Genomic DNA, 21,472 nt, shown 5'->3' on the forward strand with positions numbered 1-21,472 from the left:
ACTGGGGGGGAAGAGAGAGAACGGGGGGGAGACAGAGACTGGGGGGGCGGCGAGCCGGGGGGTGGTAGTCGAGGGGTGGTGGTGGAGGAGACGGGGGAACCGACGGGATGGGGGGAAGCTTACCTGCTTCTTCCTCCTCCCCTGCTCTGTGTGGAGCTCCCCCGCTCCTCCCCCCCGCGATTTTCGTGGGTCCCCTTTCTTGTTATTATATAAACATTTACCTTCTGGATTTCCCCCCAAGTTTACTGCATAGTTCGCAAACCTACTTGAGTACCATCTTTCCTGAAAGAACATATACATAGTGAGTTTAGTCACAGTATGGACAAGAAAGTGCACAACATGGAATTGTCCCCCACACTGAAGCAACCATTTTCTTTGAGCAACATCAGATGTGCATCTGACACAGACCAAAGACAACAGAAGAATTGTCATTCCCTGAAATATTACTGATTAACATTTTTGCACATGTATAACAAACTTCAAGAAAGAGCTAATCACAAACGTTATTTTCACCAAGCTATAAGTTCTAACAACATATGTGCTCCTTCAGTAATCTTTTCACAAACAAGCTAAAGTTACACATGCAATAATGCTTAATAAGAAATAAAAACTATAACACTATCCCACTGCCTTAACGATTGAAGTTAAGAAGCTGTCTATAAGCTACAGATCATAGATATGTACCTTGCGTGCTGAATATGTGCTGTCCCTTCACCAGAAGAATAAAAGAGAGCATTCAGAAGAACCATGTTTTATCACTGTGTGCAACTTCACCCAATGTGTAACCCTGCAAGGATCCATTCCATTATTACATATTACTGATTAATGTTACAGAGCCATCCTAAATGGACTTATACCCTTCTGACAGTTGTATATATCCCTCTGTGTGTCCTAATTGCCTTAAAAGTTTTACTTACTTACACCCTTCTAAGTGCACTAAAGGCTTAGGTGGGTGAGCAACTCTGCTTAGAACAGCACTGTTAGTGAATGATATGGCTTGCCAAACGTCAGGAAAGAAATTTAAAGCTAATAGCAATGCATGGTGTTTAAATCAATTAACTGTGTGACATACTAGCCTGTCTCTCACTTTCCAGACAACAAAAGAAAGCAATTAACTACCTTATAACACTGGAAGCACCATACCTGATATAAACAAGAAGCTTGTTGCCCATAATCACCTGCTCATCTACGGAAACATTTAGGGAAGGGGGAAAGGATTAGATCATCTTTTGAACTGAAGAAAGGGCAAAATTATTTAAGGCTCATGTTTTGGTTTACCAAAATTCGGTATAAATGCTGGTTCGCTTAGGCTGTTTCCCCATCAGAGATTTTGTTCTAGTTTGGCATCCAAACTAGAATAGTTTCTCCCACACAGACCCTGGAGAATCCACATGTCATCCCCTAGTGGTCCACTTTGTTTTCTCCCACTTTGCTGCAATCTTTGCCAAACATTGCTTTGTACAATCTTTTTGGAGAGATAACAGTTAATGTTTGTAGGACACGTAGATAGGAAGGTGTGCATTTTTTCCAAGTCCTGCCCACATCAGCACCATTTTCCTAGCCTCACCCACCCCCCAAGGCCATAATTTCCCCCTGCGCCTGGAGCACTGCTTAAAAAAAAAAAGCAATGGTGCCATATCACCATAGCATTACAATGTTATAATGATCTGTCTAATACACCCTTTGAATTCCAAGCTTTCATTTTTAAAACGTTTATCCAGCCCCCCCGCTTTCAGTTAAGACAAGGGAAAAGGGAAATATCTGCAAAGAAAAGGGCTAGAGACTTTTTAAAATGAAGGGTGAGAAATCAGAGATAAGTAAACAGATAATTAGAACATTACAATGCTATAGTGATGTATAATTGCTGATTTTCTTAAAAGTCTCCCAAAGCTCTCCAGTGCTGCTGAGAGTAAGGAATGTTGTAGGGGACTGAGACAGGGGGAGCTGCCATATGTGCATGTCTTTTCTTTTAAAGTGGAAATAAAAGCTACATGGAGAGCTGTCCCTGTATGGAAACTGCCAAAGTGCTTTTTATTGAAAGGCTATCTAGACGTTGCTCTAACAGATGGTTGTGCAAAAGTCATTGTATTTGTATGCTAAAGTATTTGAGAAGGTTCATGAGAGAAACCTTCACTCCAGGTAAGATTAACGATACCAAAGAAATACTGTTGCTATTTTTAAATTAATAAATAGGAGACACTATTTAAAGGCTTATGTGACATAAGCTCAAAAGGCTTATGTGACTGAGGTCACTTAATACAGAAATTTGTAAGAACACAGTATATAGATTGTGAAATGACACTTTACCACATGTAGCCGTGCAAAAATTTTACCATTTTGCAAGGTGGATGATAATTCATTTATACCCCACTTCTCTCCACTGGGGACCTGAAGGACTTACATTCTCCCTCTTCCCTTTTATCCACACAACAACCTTGTGAGGTAGACTAGGCTGAGAGTTTGTCAGTGGCCCAAGGTCATCCAGCAAGCTTCCATGACCGACTGGGAATTTTAACCTGGATTTTTCCAGATCCTAGTCTGATGCTCTTATACACAATGATGGCTGTCAGCTGTTGTATATGCACTCTGTAAATGCTCAAAGGAAAACAAAAGACCACCTTGTGAGGTAGCCCAAATTTGACCCACCCTTTTTCTCTTCTTAATTCCTTCCAAGTCTGCTTTGCAAAATTAGCAAGATCCTGATTCATATGTTTATGGGGGTAACCCAGAAAACAAAAGATTCTGGCCAGATAACTGTGAAGCTACATGTAAGCAATGGAGACTGCTGGAATTTTTTCTTCCTTTTGCTGGTAATTTTCTGCTCAGTAACAAGGGAAATAGTCTATGGGCTGTACAGACAGGCTCTAACAGACCGAGATACAGATGATCAGAGCAGCAGAGGGTGGAGGCAAGTGAGACTTCAAGGAGAAGTGAAGGCCAACAGGATTGTGGAAGGGAAAAATGAACAAAGCCTAAACAAGTAGTCTGAAAAATGTAAGACGTTTAGTTTAACTACCTCGTTATGTCTAGGGGCAAAAGATCTGTGTAGGACACTTCTATTTTCCTTTGCTCATATGATGTTTGTCAATATTTGCTCACTTGTATGCTTTTATTTTTTGTACCCAATGACTGCTTATTCAAGAAAAAAATTAAAGTTCTCTTTTTCTGAAATTGGTGCTATTTTGTACTCACATATAAAGCCTAACTTGGCTCATGCTTACCAAGATACCATGAGAAGGCAGGGAGATAACTGCTTAGTTCTGAATAAGTCTAAAAATGAGACTTCCAAGATTTCCCCCAACATTCATGGTGGTCTGCAGTACAAAAGTGATTCTGAATTTGGAAAAAACAGCCCCTTAAGAGACAGGAAGAGAGGATTATGGTTCCAAATTACCAGACAAATACCCATCTAGTCTCTCACTTGCTGATGGCAATCAGAACAAATTCTGTTTGAGGGGGTGGAGTACAGCTGGAAAGGTAACTCTTCTTTGAGGTCCAGCAGTTTCAGGATAGGTGACTAAACTCCACATATCCAGTAGTAGAAACCACTGTTCCCTCTAAGCTGTGGAGTCTTGTGAGCAAAAATTCTGCTTTGTGAGCTCCTGGCATTAAAGTTGTGAGTGAGCGATTTGGCTCCTGCATCAATTAGATTGCTCTGGAGCCCTCCTTCCTGAGCTAAGACAAAAATGTGTGAGCTGGAGGCTAAAAAACTGTGAGCTAGCTCTCACTAACTCAGCTTAGAGGAAACACTTGTACAAACAGGTGCTTGTGGGGGCCCTTTTACTACATACAGTAATCTCATATGCACACAAATGGGGAAGCCACAGCCACTGTTATGAATGACATGCATTTAGGATCAGTGCTCATGACAAACTGCACACTAGTTTCACACAATATGTAAATGAAAACCAGTTTTATATACAAATCCTCTCACGTGGAATAAAAAAGCCAATTATCAGTGAGCACATGAAGACAGAATGGACTGAGCATAAGAAAAAAGAAAAACTACTATCATTCACTGTCTCAGTTAACAGATCAAACAACACTCCAAAATGAACTCAGAATATTAGTATTAACATGAATTATTCAATGAAAAAGTGCTTAACAGATATCCTGTACCTGAGAGAGACTTGCCAGCAGCAAGGGGAGGAGCAATGACCTTGAATAATTTCTGGAACAAGATTGAAAGAACGGGAAAGAGAAGAAACAGAAAATTAACCCAGTTGTTTCCTTTGTTATGTTTAATGATTTTGCAGTCTATGCACACACATCTTAATGGTTTAGCAGTAACAACATAGAAAGTCTTCAAAAAAGGAACCAGACCAAAAAAAAAAAAAAGCTGGTTAAAGGATAGGCCAAAGTGAGTGGAAGAAGGTCCTTATGCCTGGGTCAGTTTTATTACAAAGTTTGCAAGTTACTTTGGGCATGATGGGGTGAAGGACATCACTAGGGTTTTTTCTCCTTTGTGGCTCAAGGCCATTTCACACAAGCAAATGGTGAATTTTCATACATGAGACGCTGTTTCCATCGGGGAAATAAGTTATAAAACATTCAGGCCATCACATGAAACAACTTTCCTGCAACCAACTCTGCCTTCATTTCTTCATTGGCTCAGCAGCAGCCCATTTATTTGTCATTTTAACCCACTTTTCTTCCCAACAGGGACCCAAAGTGGCTTAAAAGGTACAAAAATACAATTTAAATGAGCAGGAAAAAAATCCCCACATCCTAGGCTAATCCTCGATCCATGTGCCCAGCTCATTCAGAGCCACAGTCAAACAGCCACAGGCTACAAGCCAAGGGCCCAGAGCCCTTTGACTATTGACCTTCAGCTAACAAGCTAACAAGCTTGCACCTCTGGCCACTTCAAGGCTTAAACATCTCGGAGGGACGGTTCCCGGGGGCCCTCAAGGAAGCGATGGTCCGTCCTCTCTTGAAAAAACCACCTTTGGATCCGGCCAAATTGGCCAACTATCGGCCTGTTTCCAATTTGCCCTATTTGGGCAAATTAATTGAGAAGGTGGCGCCGGCACAGCTTCAGGGCTTTCTGGATGACGCTTCCGTCCTAGATCCCTTCCAGTCTGACTTTCGCCCAGGACACGGGACGGAGACAGCGCTGGTCGCTGTTACTGACGACCTCCGAAGGCACCTGGATCAGGGCAGTTCAGCGGTGCTGCTGTTGCTTGACCTGTTGGCCATGTTCGACATGGTCGATCATCAGCTGCTGGCCCACCGCCTCGCCGACGCGGGGATACAGGGGCTTGCCTTAAAGTGGCTTGTCTCTTTTTTCCAGGGCCAGGGACAAAGGGTGGTGCTAGGGGAACAGTGGTCTGGGAGACGTCCACTTGAGTGTGGGGTACCTCAGGGTGCTGTGCTCTCCCCGATGTTGTTTAACATCTATATACGCCCCCTTGCCCAGGTGGCTCTGAGGTATGGGCTGGGTTGTCACCAGTATGCGGATGACACCCAGCTCTATCTGATGTTGGGCGGCCAGTCAGACTCCAGACCGGCAGATCTGGACCGGGCATTGCAGGCTGTGGCTGGTTGATTTAGGCTGAGCCGGTTGAGGCTAAACCCAGCGAAGACGGAGATCCTGTGCCTGAGTCGTGGGGGTAGGGGGTCCCGTTCCCGGCTTTCGATGGGGCACCGTTGGTGCCAGCGCCGGAGGTTAGGAGTCTGGGAGTACTCCTGGATTCCTCCTTGACAATGGAGGCACAGGTAGTGGCCACTACAAAATTGGCCTTCTATCGTCTTTAGCTGGTTCGGCGAAGGAAGGAAGGAAGGAAGGAAGGAAGGAAGGAAGGACGGAAGGAAGGAAGGAAGGAAGGAAACAAACAGAAGCACAGCTTAGATCTTATGCTGCTGGCAGAGATGTTTCGAAGTCTCCTCCCCCCTAGAGGAAGCCCAGTATGGGATTAGTTGCTCCCTTTATCAATATTTTGACTCCCTAGCCTTACCAGCTACACAGATCCATGCGACGGCCACCTTGAGATTGGACTACTGTAAAGCTCTCTACATGGGGCTGCCCTTGTCCCAAATCCGGAAGCCGCAGCTGGTGCAGAATGCCATGGCCAGGCTGCTGATGGATCTCCCGCATCGGGAGCACATCCAGCCTGTGCTTAGGCTACTGCACTGGCTGCCAATAGCACACCGGATTCGCTTCAAGGTGCTGGTTCTTACCTTTAAAGCCCTATATGGCCAGGGTCCGGCTTACCTGAGGGACCGCCTTTCCCCATTTATACCCCAGAGAGCACTACAGTCTGGGGCACAACAACGTTTAACTATTCCAGGCCCCAAGGATGCGAGGCTTGCCATCACCAGGGCCAGGGTGTTTTTGGTGGCGGCTCCTTACTGGTGCAACGAGCTCCCGGAGGAGATCAGGGCCCTGTGGAACGTTGCACAGTTCCGCAGGGCCTGCAAGACGGAGCTCTTCCGCCAGGCTTTTAAATAGGAGCCGCCGCTGCCACCGTTACCACCAACTATTCCACTGAACATCTGGAATGGGACTGGCCCACTATGGACTATGGACTACGCCATCTGGACCATAGGATTGGCCGTAAGATCAGGAGATTGCCGGAATGGAAATTCACGCCATCTATGTTAATACTGCAAGCAACTTAAATGTTATTGTTGTAACATTAAGAATATTTTATATTATTTTAATGTTTCATGGTTTTATGCTAATTCTGCATACTTTGCTGTCTTCTGTAAACTGCCCAGAGCCTGTTTATGGGGTGGGTGGGGAAGGAAACAGAAGCACAGCTTAGATCTTATGCTGCTGGCAGAGATGTTTCGAAGTCTCCTCCCCCCTAGAGGCAGCCCAGTATGGGATTAGTTGCTCCCTTTATCAATATTTTGACTCCCTAGCCTTACCAGCTACACAAAAAGGGAAGGGGGCAGTTTTTCCGTTATACATTGTTGTCTCTCTGGACACATCACTAATCTGGCTATTAAAATGCAAGGACCAGCACAGGAACCACTGAGGATAGGAGAAAGATAAACAATCACAATAGTGAGCACTGGACAGTATCCCTGATAGGCCAAGCTTGAAAAACCAAATTAGAACAACCACATTATTTTTAATAAAAACTGTAACCCCACCATCTGCATAGCTCCTTCCAGAATACACACGTGTGCAAATAAATATATATGGTCACTGTATGCGACATATGGTACACATGAACTTTGCAACACAGAAATTATTCCTTTATAGGAAATTTTTCAGTTAAGCAGCCCTTATAGCCACACAAAACTATCAGGGCTCACTACAACACTGAATTATACCAATTCCATAATATTTAGCAGTGTCTTTTAGAAAGGTTTTACCATTAATTCGGACAGATAACCGGTGATCAAACAGTCCATTCACTCCCACAGGTACTTAATGTCCATATAGCCAAAGAAGAAAACATATTTCCACACAAGAAAACTGATTGTTTTGATGGTTCACCAGAATAAAAAGCATGTTGATGACTAGTTAAGGTGACATTATCACACAAACAACCCATATATGTTTATTTTCTACTTAGACGGGAAATAATGCACTTGGACAATAATTAATTTTTAGGGATAAAAGATTTGTTAGCTGCCTAACAAGTGTCAACAAAATTATGTGGATGGTATTTATCATTATGAATGTGTCATTACTTTCAGGTTATTTTCTCTTAAAACAACACAAATTAAAAGCTGACCTTGCCTCCCATGCGGGCTGAAGCTGCAGCATTATGTTGAGTCTCACCATTTTTATATCTCATGGTCATATAATCAGCCTCAATACCAGAAGCAAAACATACAATGCTTCCACACAGTATTGATTAATTTCACAAAGAGAAGATCAACTCCAGGCAACCATAACTCCATATTCTCCAAAGGCCCATTCGCTTATTACTTAGTTTCCAGAGAAGAGATCTCAATTACAATTAAAGAAGAAGAATAAAACTAGACTGTTCCATTCTAAAATTAGGTAGCATTTAAAGATTCAGGTTCTACAAAGCGGCAGATCACAACAATTGTAAAAGATTAGTTCAAATCTGGTCAGTACTCCAGATATTTGGCACATACCTCCATGGGAGTAATAAAATCATTCATTCCACTGTTATAGACATAGATCATGGCATCATAAAGGTGATTTTCCCAACACATGAGGACAACCTAACAACAAAAGGAAGTGTTGAGATATATAGATGTGTGAAGTATGATAAATGGAAAGCTTCAGAGTGAAAACATACAGCACTAGGGATGGGCATGAACCAGGTCATGAGCCAAAATTTGGCACAAACTTTCTATTCAGAGCCCCCAAACATTTACCAAGCTCTTGCCCAATTCAGTTCAGCTATTCGGGCCATTTCAACCTAACAGCGAATGGGTGCACCTGCCCGCTGTTAAGTTTAAATGGCTGGCAGCCATTTCAGGATCACTGCAATGGCTGCCAACCATTTAAATCTAACGACTGTGTGGATCCACCTGTCCGCTGTTAGGTTTAAATACCTATGAGCCGTTAAACCCATCCATTTCACTACTCCCTGCTTCCAAGTGACAGGGAGCTAAAGGGACTGCTGAAATGGCTGCAAGCACTCGCCCCGCTGTTAAGTTTAAATAGCTGGCGACCATTTCACTGATCCCCCCCCCTGCTTCCTCCTTGAACTGAACTGGAATTTTTGGGTTCATGCCCATCCCTATTCAGCTCTACTTATACCCAGAGCTGAAACTGGTTTCTTTGGTGCAGGAAGAGTCAGCTTGCATAGCAGTCCAAGTTTTTGAACACAAGCATTTGTATACACTTGTGGATTTTTAGAAGTGTCGGAACTGGGATTAAAACAAATAATAGAGTCTGGATTACTAAAGATGGTTTCCTCACCAATTCTTCGAGAATGGTAAAGGGGGATAGTTAAACCATTTAGCCCAATGTCATATATAACTTATAATATACTGAATGCAGTAGTTAAGGAGCACAAGCAGAATGAGACATTCACAACAATTTTCAAGTATGCAGGATACTGATCTCACCTGCTGTATGTCTAGGCTGGTGATGTCCATATGTACAATGCAAGCCTCCATGTTTGCCATTAAATTTCTATCTTGGAAGTGAAGCAGCAGATCTTTCATAATTTGAGCTGTGATTCCCACCAATTTATCACTCAAAATGTACGGCTCAAGACATTCCAGAAAGACACCTTTTGCCACAGAATTTTCACTCATCTTGTCATACATCTGACTAAACAACAGATCCCTAAAAGGAGAAGATGATAAGATGTTAAGAGAGATATTACTGAACATCCATAATTTGATTTAGTTAGCTATCATTCACTTCTAAACAAAATCACCACAGAACAAGATTTTCTGCATTCAGACCCAAACTCTAAAAAGGTGAGACCTTAGAGGAACATCCATTTAATAGCCTGCTGTTTTGCAAATAAACTATTGAAAAGGCAGTGTTGTGATTCAGGACAGGTAATATACAGAAAGGCTTCACCTACACCCAATTATTATATAATTGTCAGCTATAGGGTCTAACATTTCTTCTGGAACACCTGCGGTTTGTCATTAAGGCAGCCTAAAGGACTGGAATAGCTTGCTGCCTTCATGCAGTCAGTACAGATGGCAAGCTCCTTGAATTCAATAGGCACACTTTCAAGCTCTCACTTACATTCGCTGAAGCAGAAGGCAGTAGTCAACAATGACAGGCACCATATCCTGTGGAAGGAGAACACAGAAAAAAATAAGTAACAATCTGAAAGTATAATTAGGTGTCTATCACTGCTGTAGCAACTATCAGGAAAATTGGCGAAGTGAGTCTTACACTGAAAGGATAAGGGAGTTCAGGGAATTAGGAAAGCATTATTCCTTGGACACTGTCACCGGACAGACAGACCGCTGGGGCTTTCCATTGCCTTTCTTCTAAATGAAGTCTCACCACTCACCCAGCCACTGTTATGAGATGATAGCAATGTAGGCAGAGTAAGAACATTTCAATACTGTGGTTTGAATCTATGTTGAAATTGTTCATAAGCTGTAGTTGCTTTTCTCTGACCTGTAAGCAGAAAAGTAGCTCTTTCTTTAAAAAAAATAAATAAGTAAAAAGAAACTGTTCCAAAGTACTGTACCTGGAAGTACTGTTCCATCACTTGGATTTTACCCTGGTCAGGACATTTCTTCATAGTTCGATCAGCATAATGAATAAGGATTTCAACCATCTATGGTGGGGAGAAGGTAACAGTAGTAGAGAATGCTTATAAAATGCTTTACATTAAAGGAAAGTACTTATGACAGGGAAAACAGAAGGGTAGTATTTGAAAATAGCTCAAGACTCATTTGATTACAGAAGCAGCCAGTTACACTAATTTTTCTACATACTTCAAAATACTTTAAGCAGCACTAAAAAAGCTCACCGGCACCTCTGTGAAAAACATACTGATTTCAGTTTTAATTATGAGGTTCTGTGCTCAGTTCAACTTATAGAGAGCCAGTTTGGTGTAGTGGTTAAGTGTGCAGACTCTAATCTGGGAGAACCGGGTTTGATTCCCCACTCCTCCACTTGCACCTGCTGATGTGACCTTGGGTCAGTCACAAGCTCTGGCACAGCTGTTCTTGAAAAAGGGCAGTTTGTGTCAGAGCTCTCCCAGCCCCACCCACCTCACAGGGTGTCTGTTGTGGGGAGGGGAGGGGAAAGGAGTTTGTAAGCCGCTCTGAGACTCCAAGTGAAGGGCAGGATATAAATCCAATCTCTTCTTCTTCTTCATGTTGAATTCCTAAATATATTTTGGAGACTATCAAGACTTGACTTTCTTAATATTAGTATGTTAATAGAGCATTTCAGAAGCACTCTAAACTTTACATATATCATTATACAGAGCTATGAACATTAAAGGACAGTGGGAACAAGTATGCTGTCCATCTCCATGAACCACCAAGGGCACCACACACACCATTCCAACATGCATTTGCTGCATGGGGTACAGTGCCTATGCATATATGCTCAAGTCTCCATGTTTGGGAATGTATAGAAATTTTGCTTTCTGCATTCACATGCCTTCTCCTGTGATATCTTTTGATAACATGCTGTGTCTTAGTTTCCTGTTGCAAGCCAAATGGTGAGGCCAAATGGCCTCAATAGCCATGCCATATAACCACACATTCTTTCACACCTCTAAGTGGAAGAGCCAGACCTGATGGCTCCTGGCTCTGGCCCGCATGCGTAGGCAATGGAGAAGCTGGAGTTTGGGGTCATGTGACTGCAGGCGTGGTCTACAAACTTCTAGCCTATCCCCACACGCAGCTATGACAACCAACAATTGGGCACATCCCATGCCCACTCGCAATTGGCTGATGGCCACGGCTGATTGTGACTGGAATTGGGCTATAATTGATCGATCCCGATGGGAATGAGCTCTCTTGCTCTTAGCTCTGCTCTTAGCTCTCCCTTCTTGTCATTGTCTGTTTATTGCACCTGGAAATGCTGTCTCTTGGGAGACAAAGAACTGCTTTGTGAATTGGACCACATGGTTGAGCAAAGATGGAATTTTCCTTCAAAACCCCTTGGACTGTTTGGATGTTCCTGAACTTGGTAAATATGTATCTTTTACTGTGTAGTTAAGGCAAATTGCCTTAGGCTTGTTATTTTGGTAATCTCTGGTAGTTTGTGTTATGCTCTGTACTGAATAAAAATTATTCTTATTTCTAATGGGTCTCTGATGTTGTAACTTGCATTCCAAGCCTAAATCTTGTGCCTTCTGCTCACCATATATGCTACCATTGGAGAGTAAAGTGTGCACCTCTGGATAGAGGGTACAGACCATCCCGTGGCTTGTTGTTTAATGTACTGAAAAGTACAAGATTCCCGCCCATCCCTGGACTGGCTTGGGTGTGCTAATCCTGTACAGGGAACCAATGGGAACAAACATTCCCCATCTCATGGATGGAGCCTATATATAGATGATATTACATGCATGTTGGCCTATGCCTAGATTTGGATGAATATGACAAGGCAGCAGGCCAAATACACCTAGTTGTAAGCGGGAGGTGGGGCCAGCACACTTGTTCCTATTCTCTTTCAATGACTGCTGCCCTGTACACCAACTGGTCACACCTTTATAAGCCTAAAAGTTATCATTTGAAAGTGTCAACAGACACATGCCAGTTATCTAAGCCAGAGAAGGCTTAGAGGGGACATGATTGCAGTCTTCAAGTATTTGAAGGGCTGTCATGTAGAAGATGGAGCGGATCTATTCTCTCTTGCTCCGGATTGCAAGACTAGATCTAATGGGTGGAAATTACAAGGGAGTTGTTACCGGCTAAATATCAGGAGAAACTTCCTAACTGTAAGAGTGGTTGAGCAGTGGAACAGACTGTCTAGGGAGGTGGTGGATGCTCCTTCGCTGGACGTTTTCAAGGGGAGGCTGGACGGCCATCTTTCAGGTATGTTGTAGGGCTATCTTTTGGCTATACCCCTGCAGAGTGTAGGGGGTTGGACTAGATAACCTGCAAGATTCCTTCCAACTCTAACATTCTATGATTCTATGATCAAGGGTCAGCTACAGTTTTCATGAATCAAAATTATACGCATTGATGATTGGTCTAACCCCTAATGACCTTTTTCTTTTGCTGTGCAAACAATTGTGCTTCTTGTTAGGAAGACGAAACCAGCATCTTACACAAAAGACATAGACAGTAATCCTACAACTGAAACACAAGATGCTGGAGGAATAAGACTCACTCTGTCAGTGACAACAGCCTTTCGTTTCTGCTCATCTCCAGACAAACCTGTTGTAATAAAAATAAAAGTAAAATAAAAATCAGATAGCCACTTCCTTTTCATGACCAGCAAATGAAAATAATTTTCTCTTCCTGTGGCTCATAACAATTTCTCACTACTTTCTATAGTCACTTAATGGCATGCTAAAACAAGTTTAAAAATATTTTAGAGCAGCCCTATTCACAGTAGCATTACAATGCGCACTGAAAGTATATTCCATGTACAAATCTGAAAGCAGCATTTTCAGCCTTGTCAATACAAGAAGCTGGTTTTAGCTCTTTTCTATGGTCTGCTTTTAGCCTGAGGGCTGTTTTTATGAAATATCCTTTTAATGCAGTTTTATTCTCTGGCTTGCTCTTAACAACTGGTTTTATGGCTTGTTCCAATGGCTGTTTATTATTGGAAGCTGAGAGTATACCGCTATACCGTTTGGGCTATGCCCCTTGTAAGCCGCCCTGAGCCTGCTTGCGGGGAGGGCGGGGTAAAAATACTTAAATAAATAAATAAATAAATAAATATCCCTTATCAATACTTATCAGTATTTATTGACATCTATGTTTACTGGCACTTATATGATTTTATATGTTGTGATTTTACCTATTTAAATGTTGTGTTTTAACTACTTTGTTTATATATATATATATATATACTTTATATGTTTGAGATTTTGATATGTCTTGATACTGTGCTGTGATCCACCCTGCGCCTGCTTGCAGGGAGGGCAGAATATAAATGTAAATAATAAATAAATAATGTGCTAAATAAATAATTTAATGGTTTTTAAATATATATATATTGTACTGTTTAACTTTAAAACCTGTCCCAAGCTGCTCTATGGAGAGGTGGCATATAACTTTTCTAAATAAGTAACTATAAAGGCTACACTGTAACCGATTAAAAGATCCTGGGAACATATGAAAGGGTTGGATCCAGACTAAATTTTCCAATGGCAGAATGGAATTTACCTGCCTCCCCCCTTAGCCCACTGATCTCCAGAATGCTGCTTCTGTAGGGATAGCAGACACTGAGGAATGACAAGTTTGGGGTTTGGGGTAGAAGGCAGAATCAGTGAAAATTAGCCATTTAGCCTGGATTCAACCCAATGAGAGGTGGATCTGGATGTCATCATTATTGAGATAACACATCACTCCAAATCTCCAGACAAACTCACTGCCCAGTCTCATATATGTCAACGTCTATGATATTTTCCCTTTGCAGCTTTCACTGGATGCTGAAGAAGTGACTCAAGGTCATGAAAGCTTATGCTGAAATAAAATCTTGTTAGTCTTCAAGATATTATTACAGTTATATTTATTTCTAAATGTTTGTCATTACTTTTCCCTAACTATATAGTCAAAGACCTGAAAAAGAAGTGCTGTGCAAGATTTCCACTTCAGATTTAAATTTAGATTTTAGATTTCAGCGATTTAATATTCTCTGAAGCTGTTTTGCCCAGGATTAGCCTGTGATGTTTACACTGCATCACATCTCCTTCAGTTTATTTTTGCATTCTGAAATTCCTAAGTATTATGAGTTCATTCATGCAACTGACAAGCTCAGGGAGTGCAAAGCTCCAGTGCTTAGAGACCTGGAGTTTCCTTGAGGTGCACCCTGTGAGCATGTAGCTTACAGCCCTCTAAAGCCTTAAAAATCAACTCAGGGCAGGTTTTGCACTGTGATTAATGTCCATGACTTCAACAAAAGAAATTAACTAAAATCAGAAAAACATTTTGAATTTAAAAAAATTAATTTATTAAAAAGCATACTGTTTTGTTCATGTCTACAAAAACAGCCTGGTTAGCCTCAACACTCATTTTACATTCTACATCTCAAAAATATGACATTGATTCAAGGAGCTCAGGTACATTGTTCTTTCCTCCTCTATTTGATCCTCACAACAGCCCTGTGGGATAGGTTAGGCTGAGAGAGAGTGACTGGCTCAAGTTCACACAGTGAGTTTTATGGCACAGTAGGGATTTGAACCTGGTTCTCTTGGAAAATGGGAAATTTTCTCAGTGGAGGGTGGTAAGCAGTGGGGTACTGCAGGGATCAGTACTGGGTCCGATGCTTTTTAACTTGTTCATTAATGATTTGGAGTTGGGAGTAAGCAGTGAAGTGGCTAAATTTGCAGATGATATGAAGTTATTCAGGGTGGTGAAAACCAAGGAGGATTGTGAGGCACTCCAAAGGGATCTGTCGAGGATGAGCGAGTGGGCGTCAACGTGGCAAATGGGGTTCAATGTGGCCAAGTGCAAGGTGATGCACATTGGAGCCAAAAATCCTAAATATAAATACACGTTGATGGGGTCCGAACTGGCAGAGACTGACCGAGAGATCTTGGAGTCGTAGTAGATAACTCAATGAAAATGTCGAGACAGTGTGTGACTGCAATAAAAAAGACCAATGCTATGCTGGGGATTATTAGGAAGGGTATTGAAAACAGATCAGCCAGTATCATAATGCCCCTATATAAATCAATAGTGCGACCTCATTCGGAATATTGTGTACAGTTCTGGTCACCACACCTCAAAAAGGATATTATAGCATTGGAAAAAGTGCAGACAAGGGCAACTAGAATGATAAAAGGGCAGGAACACTTTCCCAATGAAGAAAGGTTAAAGCGCTTGGGGCTCTTTAGCTTGGAGAAACGACGGCTGAGGGGTGACATGACAGAGGTTTATAAGATTATGCATGGGATAGAGTGGGTAGAGAAAGAGGTACTTTTCTCCCTTTCTCACAATACAAGAACTCGTGGGCACTCCATGAAATTGCTGAGCGGTCAAGTTAGAACAGATAAAAGGAAGTACTTCTTCACCCACAGAGTGATTAACACATGGAATTCACTGCCACAGGAGGTGGTGGCAGCTACAAGCATGGACGGCTTCAAGAGGGAATTAGATAAGCATATGGAGCAGAGGTCCATCGGTGGCTATTAGCCACAAGATATAGATAGGGACTCCGGGGCAAGTGTTGCTCTGTATTCTTGGTGCTTGGGGGGGGTCAATAGTGGGAGGGCTCCTAGTGTCCTGGCCCCACTGCTGGACCTCCAGATGGCACCTGGTATTTTTGGCCACTGTGTGACAGAGAGTTGAACTGGATGGGCCATTGGCCTGATCCAACATTGGCTTCTCTTATGTTCTTATGATCCTAATCTGACACTCTAACCACTACATCACATTGGGTAGATAAGTTCACACACTGAACCAGGCAGTTACAAGCTTCTCTGTTGTGGGTCACAAAGTTATAACCTCTGCTGTGGTTCACAAAGTTGTAAACATTTATAAAATTGTGTCTGGTATGAAGAAAGCAGAGTTATGTGTAAAACATTCACGACATTTGTTCCCATGGAACACAGTGATGACCACTGGTTTAGATGTTTTTAAAAGTGGATTAGACAAATTTATGGAGCACTAAGTCATTAAAGGCTACTAACTCCACTTTCTCTACTTTCAGAAGTAGTACATCCCTGTGAATCCCATTGTAACTTTCCTAAATCATCTGACTAGTCACTGTAGGAAAGAGAGTAGTGCATTAGATGGACTTTCATGGAATACCATGAATGCAGCTCCAAATCAGCAAACTTTCCCCATAATAAAAAGGAGAGGGTTTATATTTTCAGTTACCCATATAATTTATTTGGATGGTTCAGCATCAAATAAAAAACTTACCTACAACAGCCTTTGCTTTCCCTTCATGAAAGGACCAAGCAAGTGCCAAAGCTTCATTAAGGCATTCTTGTTTCAGAAGATGATCTATTCGCTTAAAAAAATAGTTATTAGTTTCCAGAAGAAATATGGACAATTGTTATTTAATACTTATTGTGCACACTAATTGAACATTTAACATAGGAATTGTAGTGTTTGTTGACTAAAAACTTCCAGAATGCTTGGTTTGAAGTAAGAAAAAAAACCCTCTGGCTTTTCTCACAGAGGTACTCACACCCCTCAGGCTACTCATCCCCTCAAAAACAGGGGCTCCGAGAATCCATTTCATATAATCAAAACCATCAGCCTTTGATTTCAGAAAGAGCAACACAATAAACATGTCAGACAACTGCTACAGAATCACACTCACAAGCTTCCCCCTTGTGTGACTAGAACAGCACAGTTGCAGACTGCCATTCTCTAATAACAATGCACATTACTGAAAGAACTATTCCACTGTCAATTCACATTATTTGTTTACTTCATTTTTACCCCACCTTTTTCTTTAATGGGGACTCAAAGTGACTTACAACACCATTCTCCTCTCCTCCATTTTATCCTCACAGCAACCCTGTGAGGCGGATAATGCTGAGACTGTGTGACTGGCCCAAAGTCACCAAGCAAACTTCTATGGCAGAGTAGGGATTAGAACCCGGATTCCCCAGATTCTAGTCTGGCACTCAACCCATTACCCCACACCTTGAATTTCATGAGCAAATGGTACTCCCTTTAGCAATTCCTGACATCTTTGGAAGTTTCTGTCTACCTATATCCCTCTGTACAGAACCAACTGGAAGTGGTCATGTTGCAATGCAAGCAAACAAGATGTTTAAACAGATAAACAGCCATCCTTTAGAGATTCTTTAGAGAAGAATTTAGTGTCTTGTATTGGTAAAACATTACACACAAAACACAGGTCTTTCAAAAAATAATCTTTAAATTTAGTCTTGAAACAGCATTCCTCTTTTCACCACGTGATAAAGCTTAGCGCTTTAATAAGCATCCATGACTTACTTCTCTCCAGCTCCTCAGTGTCATCACATGCACAGACTGAAAGCAGAGAAAGGCAAAAGGGTGAGTCATTAGAAATATTTAAGGACTCTTATAAGAGTGCAAACATGATGGTGAGGCAGCAATACAGCGATATGGCTCAGTCCAGTGATTTAAGACCCCACAGCATACTGAAAATGATAAGCATTTGGACATTTTATTAGTGCTCAGAGATCATTCAATCAGTTAAAAACAGCTATTTGATAAGAATCAAGAATCTAGGGATTTGGAGTCACTAGATCTGTACAACTTTTACAAGACTTCCCCAGGTAAATCAGCAGCACTGTACTTTATGGCCTCTGGATCAAGTAACCTATTACCCAACTTAGGACCCATGAAGCAAATGGCTTGAAAATATGGACCTGTGATATCATGGGATGTATGGAAGAACTATTTATTTAATCTTCCTATTCTCCCAGAGAGTCCTCTGAAGGTTACAAAGTTTATTTACAGAATCTAAAGTCTACTTCTATGCCTGTCTGCATGTTTGTTTTTCCCTAAGGAGAAAATCTGGTGCTAACTTGGCAGCCTTGGGCCCTAGACCAAAAGAGAACGTGCTTTTTGTGGAAGAGAGGCAGCCGATGATGATGATGATGATGATGATGAATCTTTTGGAAGAGGGGCAGCTTCTGGGAATCATTTATAAGCGAAGACTTTTTGTTGTTGTTCAGTTGCACAGTCGAGTCTGACTTTTCGCGACCCCATGGACCACATCACGCCAGGCCCCCCTGTCTTCTGCTGTCCTCCAGAGTTTGCTCAACTTCATGCTCATTGCATTGATAACACTGTCTAATCATCTCATCCTTTGCCGTCCCCGTCTTCTTTGACCTTCAATCTTTCCCAGCATCAGGGTCTTCTCCAGTGAGTGCTCCCTTCTCATTTGGTGGCCAAAGTATTTGAGCTTCAGCTTCAGTATATGTCCTTCCAGGGAACTGTCAGATTTGATTTCCTTTAGGATTGACTGATCTGATCTCCTTGCAAAAGCATCTATTCTTCAGCATTCGACCTTCCTTATGGTCCAACTCTCGCAGCCATACAGGCGATAAGTCTTTTACTCCTTCAACATACGAGAAAGGCAAAGACTGGGAACCTCTCTAGGGCTGAGGAATTTCTCCAGAGAACAAGAACACCTCCCTTAGGCAATTATTTAAATCACTGCTGGCTGGTTCTTATGAACAGGCACGGAGTCAGAGTGACACTTGGTAGGATGAGAAAAGAGCAAGGGTCCAGTAGCATCTTAAAGATTAACAAAATATGTGGCAGGGTATGAACTTTCGTAAGTCACTGTTCACTTCTTCAGATACAGCTGAAGAAGTGAGCAATGACTCACAAAGGCTCATACCCTGCCATATCTCTGTTAGTCTTTAAGGTGCTACTGAACCCTTGCTCCTTTTTACAGCTACAGACAGACTAACACAGCTACCCATCTAGATCTATCTACTTGGTAGGATATCATAAGAGAAAAACACGTTGCTTACTTGTAGCTGCTATTCTTTGAGTGGTCATTTGTAGATTCACATTGATGGGCTTTGCACTTGTGCTAGCATTTAAGCAAGAAAGTCCTCTACCCTCAGAGATGCAGCTACAATTGTACATGCCCAAAGTGGAAGAGTTATGCCTTCTCACTCAATTTGTTTCAAATGTAAAGTATGCTGCAGCAAGTTAAAGGCATCTTTTGCAAGTATGCTGGAAGGGACATGTGAATGCCCTCATGTTCATTCAAAGAACATCTGTTGCTAAGTAACCAGTTTTTACTTTTGTAGTGTCTGCGCATCACACTGAGTGTAGACTGGCAAACTGACCTGGAGGCAGGACAGGTCCACCTAGGAAGAACACTGAGCACTACCTTCTGAAGGATGGGTCTGCTCATGGTTCACCATCAAGGACATAGTACCTCACAAAGGTGGAAGGCTGGACAGAAGTGGCTACTCTGCTGAAGGCTGAAGATGCAAGAACAACACTTGTGGAATCAGCTTTGAGTGTCCCAGAAATGGGTTTGTGGACCAGTTCACAACAGAGTTTGATGCTCCCTGCGACCAGTAGCTGAATTGTTGGGAATACACTCTTTGCCCTTTACTTGGGTCCAAGTAGCATAGGAACAGACCTGTTTCCTAAAGGAGGCAGTTCTGTCCAGAAAAAAAAAATGCTACCTTCTGTAGATCAAAGGAGTACTGATCTCTCTCAGCTTCCACAGAGGAGATCCTGGTTTAGATGAAAGAATGAGCCATCTTAGGCAGAAAGGCAATGTCTGGGCACAGGGCTATGTTGTCATTATGGATCTGGGGGTAGGGACAGGGAGTATCTAAGCACAGAGTTCAGAATTCACTGGGTCTTCTTGCTTAAATGCTTTGCCCATAAGTTTGGCAAGGACCACCTGAAGGTCCCACACAGCTTTCAGTGTTACTAATGAGGACCTCGAGGAATTTTTTCACCATAGATTAGGTGAAGAATTGTCCTGAATGAAAAGCTATAAGGCTGAGATGATAACTAGATGATCTTTGAGAAATTACCATGCCAAGCTTTGAGAACATAGGTGGAACAGGTGCTCTAGGATGGAAATTAGTGGATAGGTGGATGGATTCTGCTTTCTTGTCTACCTTCCTGATGAGCACTGTGGGTACTAAAGAGACGGGGAGGAGAACTAGCATACCATCCAATGAAATACAAAAGTGTTTCCCATGGAGCAGCGACTGATACCTATACTGGAGCACCTGATGTTGCTTGGTTAAGAGAAGAGGCTGACCTCTGGTGTGTCCCAGAGAAGGAACACTGACTGTAGGTGAGTGTCATTCATGGGGCAAGAGAATCTGCCAAGGTGTTGTCTTTATCTGCCATGTGGATGGTGATCAGCAAAATGGTGTACTTGATGCATCTATACCACAGACAGCAGGCGAGACGCAGCACCACCTTGTTTGTTTATGCACTACATGGTGGTTGTATGGTCTGTGACCACCTGCACTATTTTGCCTGATCACTAGGCAGAAAAGCAGAAAAAGACTTGCACACAGCCAGTAGCTCCCAACAGTTGGAGTGCAGCTATCTTTCTTATGATGAGTAAGGGCAACTGAGGGTGTGACTGCCAGAGAGGGCAACCCATCCCTATAGTGTTGCATCCATTATGAGCATCAATTGAGTTTGAAGGCAGCTTCCCTCCACACTGGTGACCCTCTCTGAAGGCAGTCTTCTACAGAATAGGCACCAGAGTGCTACAGAAGACTAGACTACACAAGAAGATAGGAGAAAGTAGTATAAAGGGAGGAAGAGACAACAACGACAGATTTTTTTGGTGTTGTCAAAGGAAAAAAATCAGTCAAGAAGCAGATAATCAGTTAAAACATTTAATCAGACAACTAACAATAAGCGATAAGAGAAAGACAGACCGGTCTAACTTACCTTTGTACCTAAATAAAAGATCTGACCACCACAGTTGCTGATGGACTGGTAGCAAGCCTTCTCCCCCACCAATGCCTACCAAAAACAAGTATTTTTACTTAGAATAACAGAATATTAATATATCCAATTAGTAAGAAGAAATGTATAAGAAATACTGGGCAATGAAGCCAGACAAAACCAAATATTCAGGAGTTTCTCTCTTCTCTTTCTTACTTTGACTTTATTATTACACAAAGCTCAGCAGGAGATTCAGTCCTTAACATTAATTCACACTAGAAAATGTTGGGCCGGTTTAAGTTCCACTAGAGTAATGGGGTTCAATAAGGCAGCTAAGCATTCACTTATGGAACAAACTGGATATATTTCTGTCTTATTGTTCACAGTACAGAATATAAACTAGATATTTTCCAGTTTATCAAATATAAAAAGAACAAGTAGTTTAAGATACCAGAAGATTTTGTCACTTAGGGGCAAGGAATTTCATCAGTTTCTATAACACTCAGGTAATATTACCAGATTCAGTTCACATTTACTGCCATAAACTAAATGTAAAAGTATGGCAAAGTAACTGCTA

The 21,472-nt window shown here is 42.0% G+C and overlaps 1 protein-coding gene across 1 annotated transcript in view; it reads right to left on the reverse strand.

Annotated features, from left to right (window-relative positions):
* VPS8 (VPS8, CORVET complex subunit) overlaps positions 1–21,472 on the reverse strand; it is a 120,764-nt gene that overhangs the window by 70,893 nt on the left and 28,399 nt on the right. Inside the window, exons 16-25 of the mRNA XM_015426819.1 lie at positions 20,899–20,973; positions 17,470–17,505; positions 16,420–16,510; positions 12,713–12,759; positions 10,104–10,193; positions 9,647–9,693; positions 9,007–9,229; positions 8,062–8,151; positions 4,120–4,171; positions 1,144–1,186 (exon numbers count right to left, since the gene is read on the reverse strand). Of these exons, the coding sequence (XP_015282305.1) occupies positions 1,144–1,186; positions 4,120–4,171; positions 8,062–8,151; positions 9,007–9,229; positions 9,647–9,693; positions 10,104–10,193; positions 12,713–12,759; positions 16,420–16,510; positions 17,470–17,505; positions 20,899–20,973 (794 nt within the window). The remainder of the gene's footprint in view (positions 1–1,143; positions 1,187–4,119; positions 4,172–8,061; positions 8,152–9,006; positions 9,230–9,646; positions 9,694–10,103; positions 10,194–12,712; positions 12,760–16,419; positions 16,511–17,469; positions 17,506–20,898; positions 20,974–21,472) is intronic.

Source organism: Gekko japonicus, unplaced genomic scaffold, assembly GCF_001447785.1.
Source record: "Gekko japonicus isolate JY-2015 unplaced genomic scaffold, Gekko_japonicus_V1.1 scaffold14, whole genome shotgun sequence".
Taxonomy (NCBI): Eukaryota; Metazoa; Chordata; class Lepidosauria; order Squamata; family Gekkonidae; genus Gekko; species Gekko japonicus.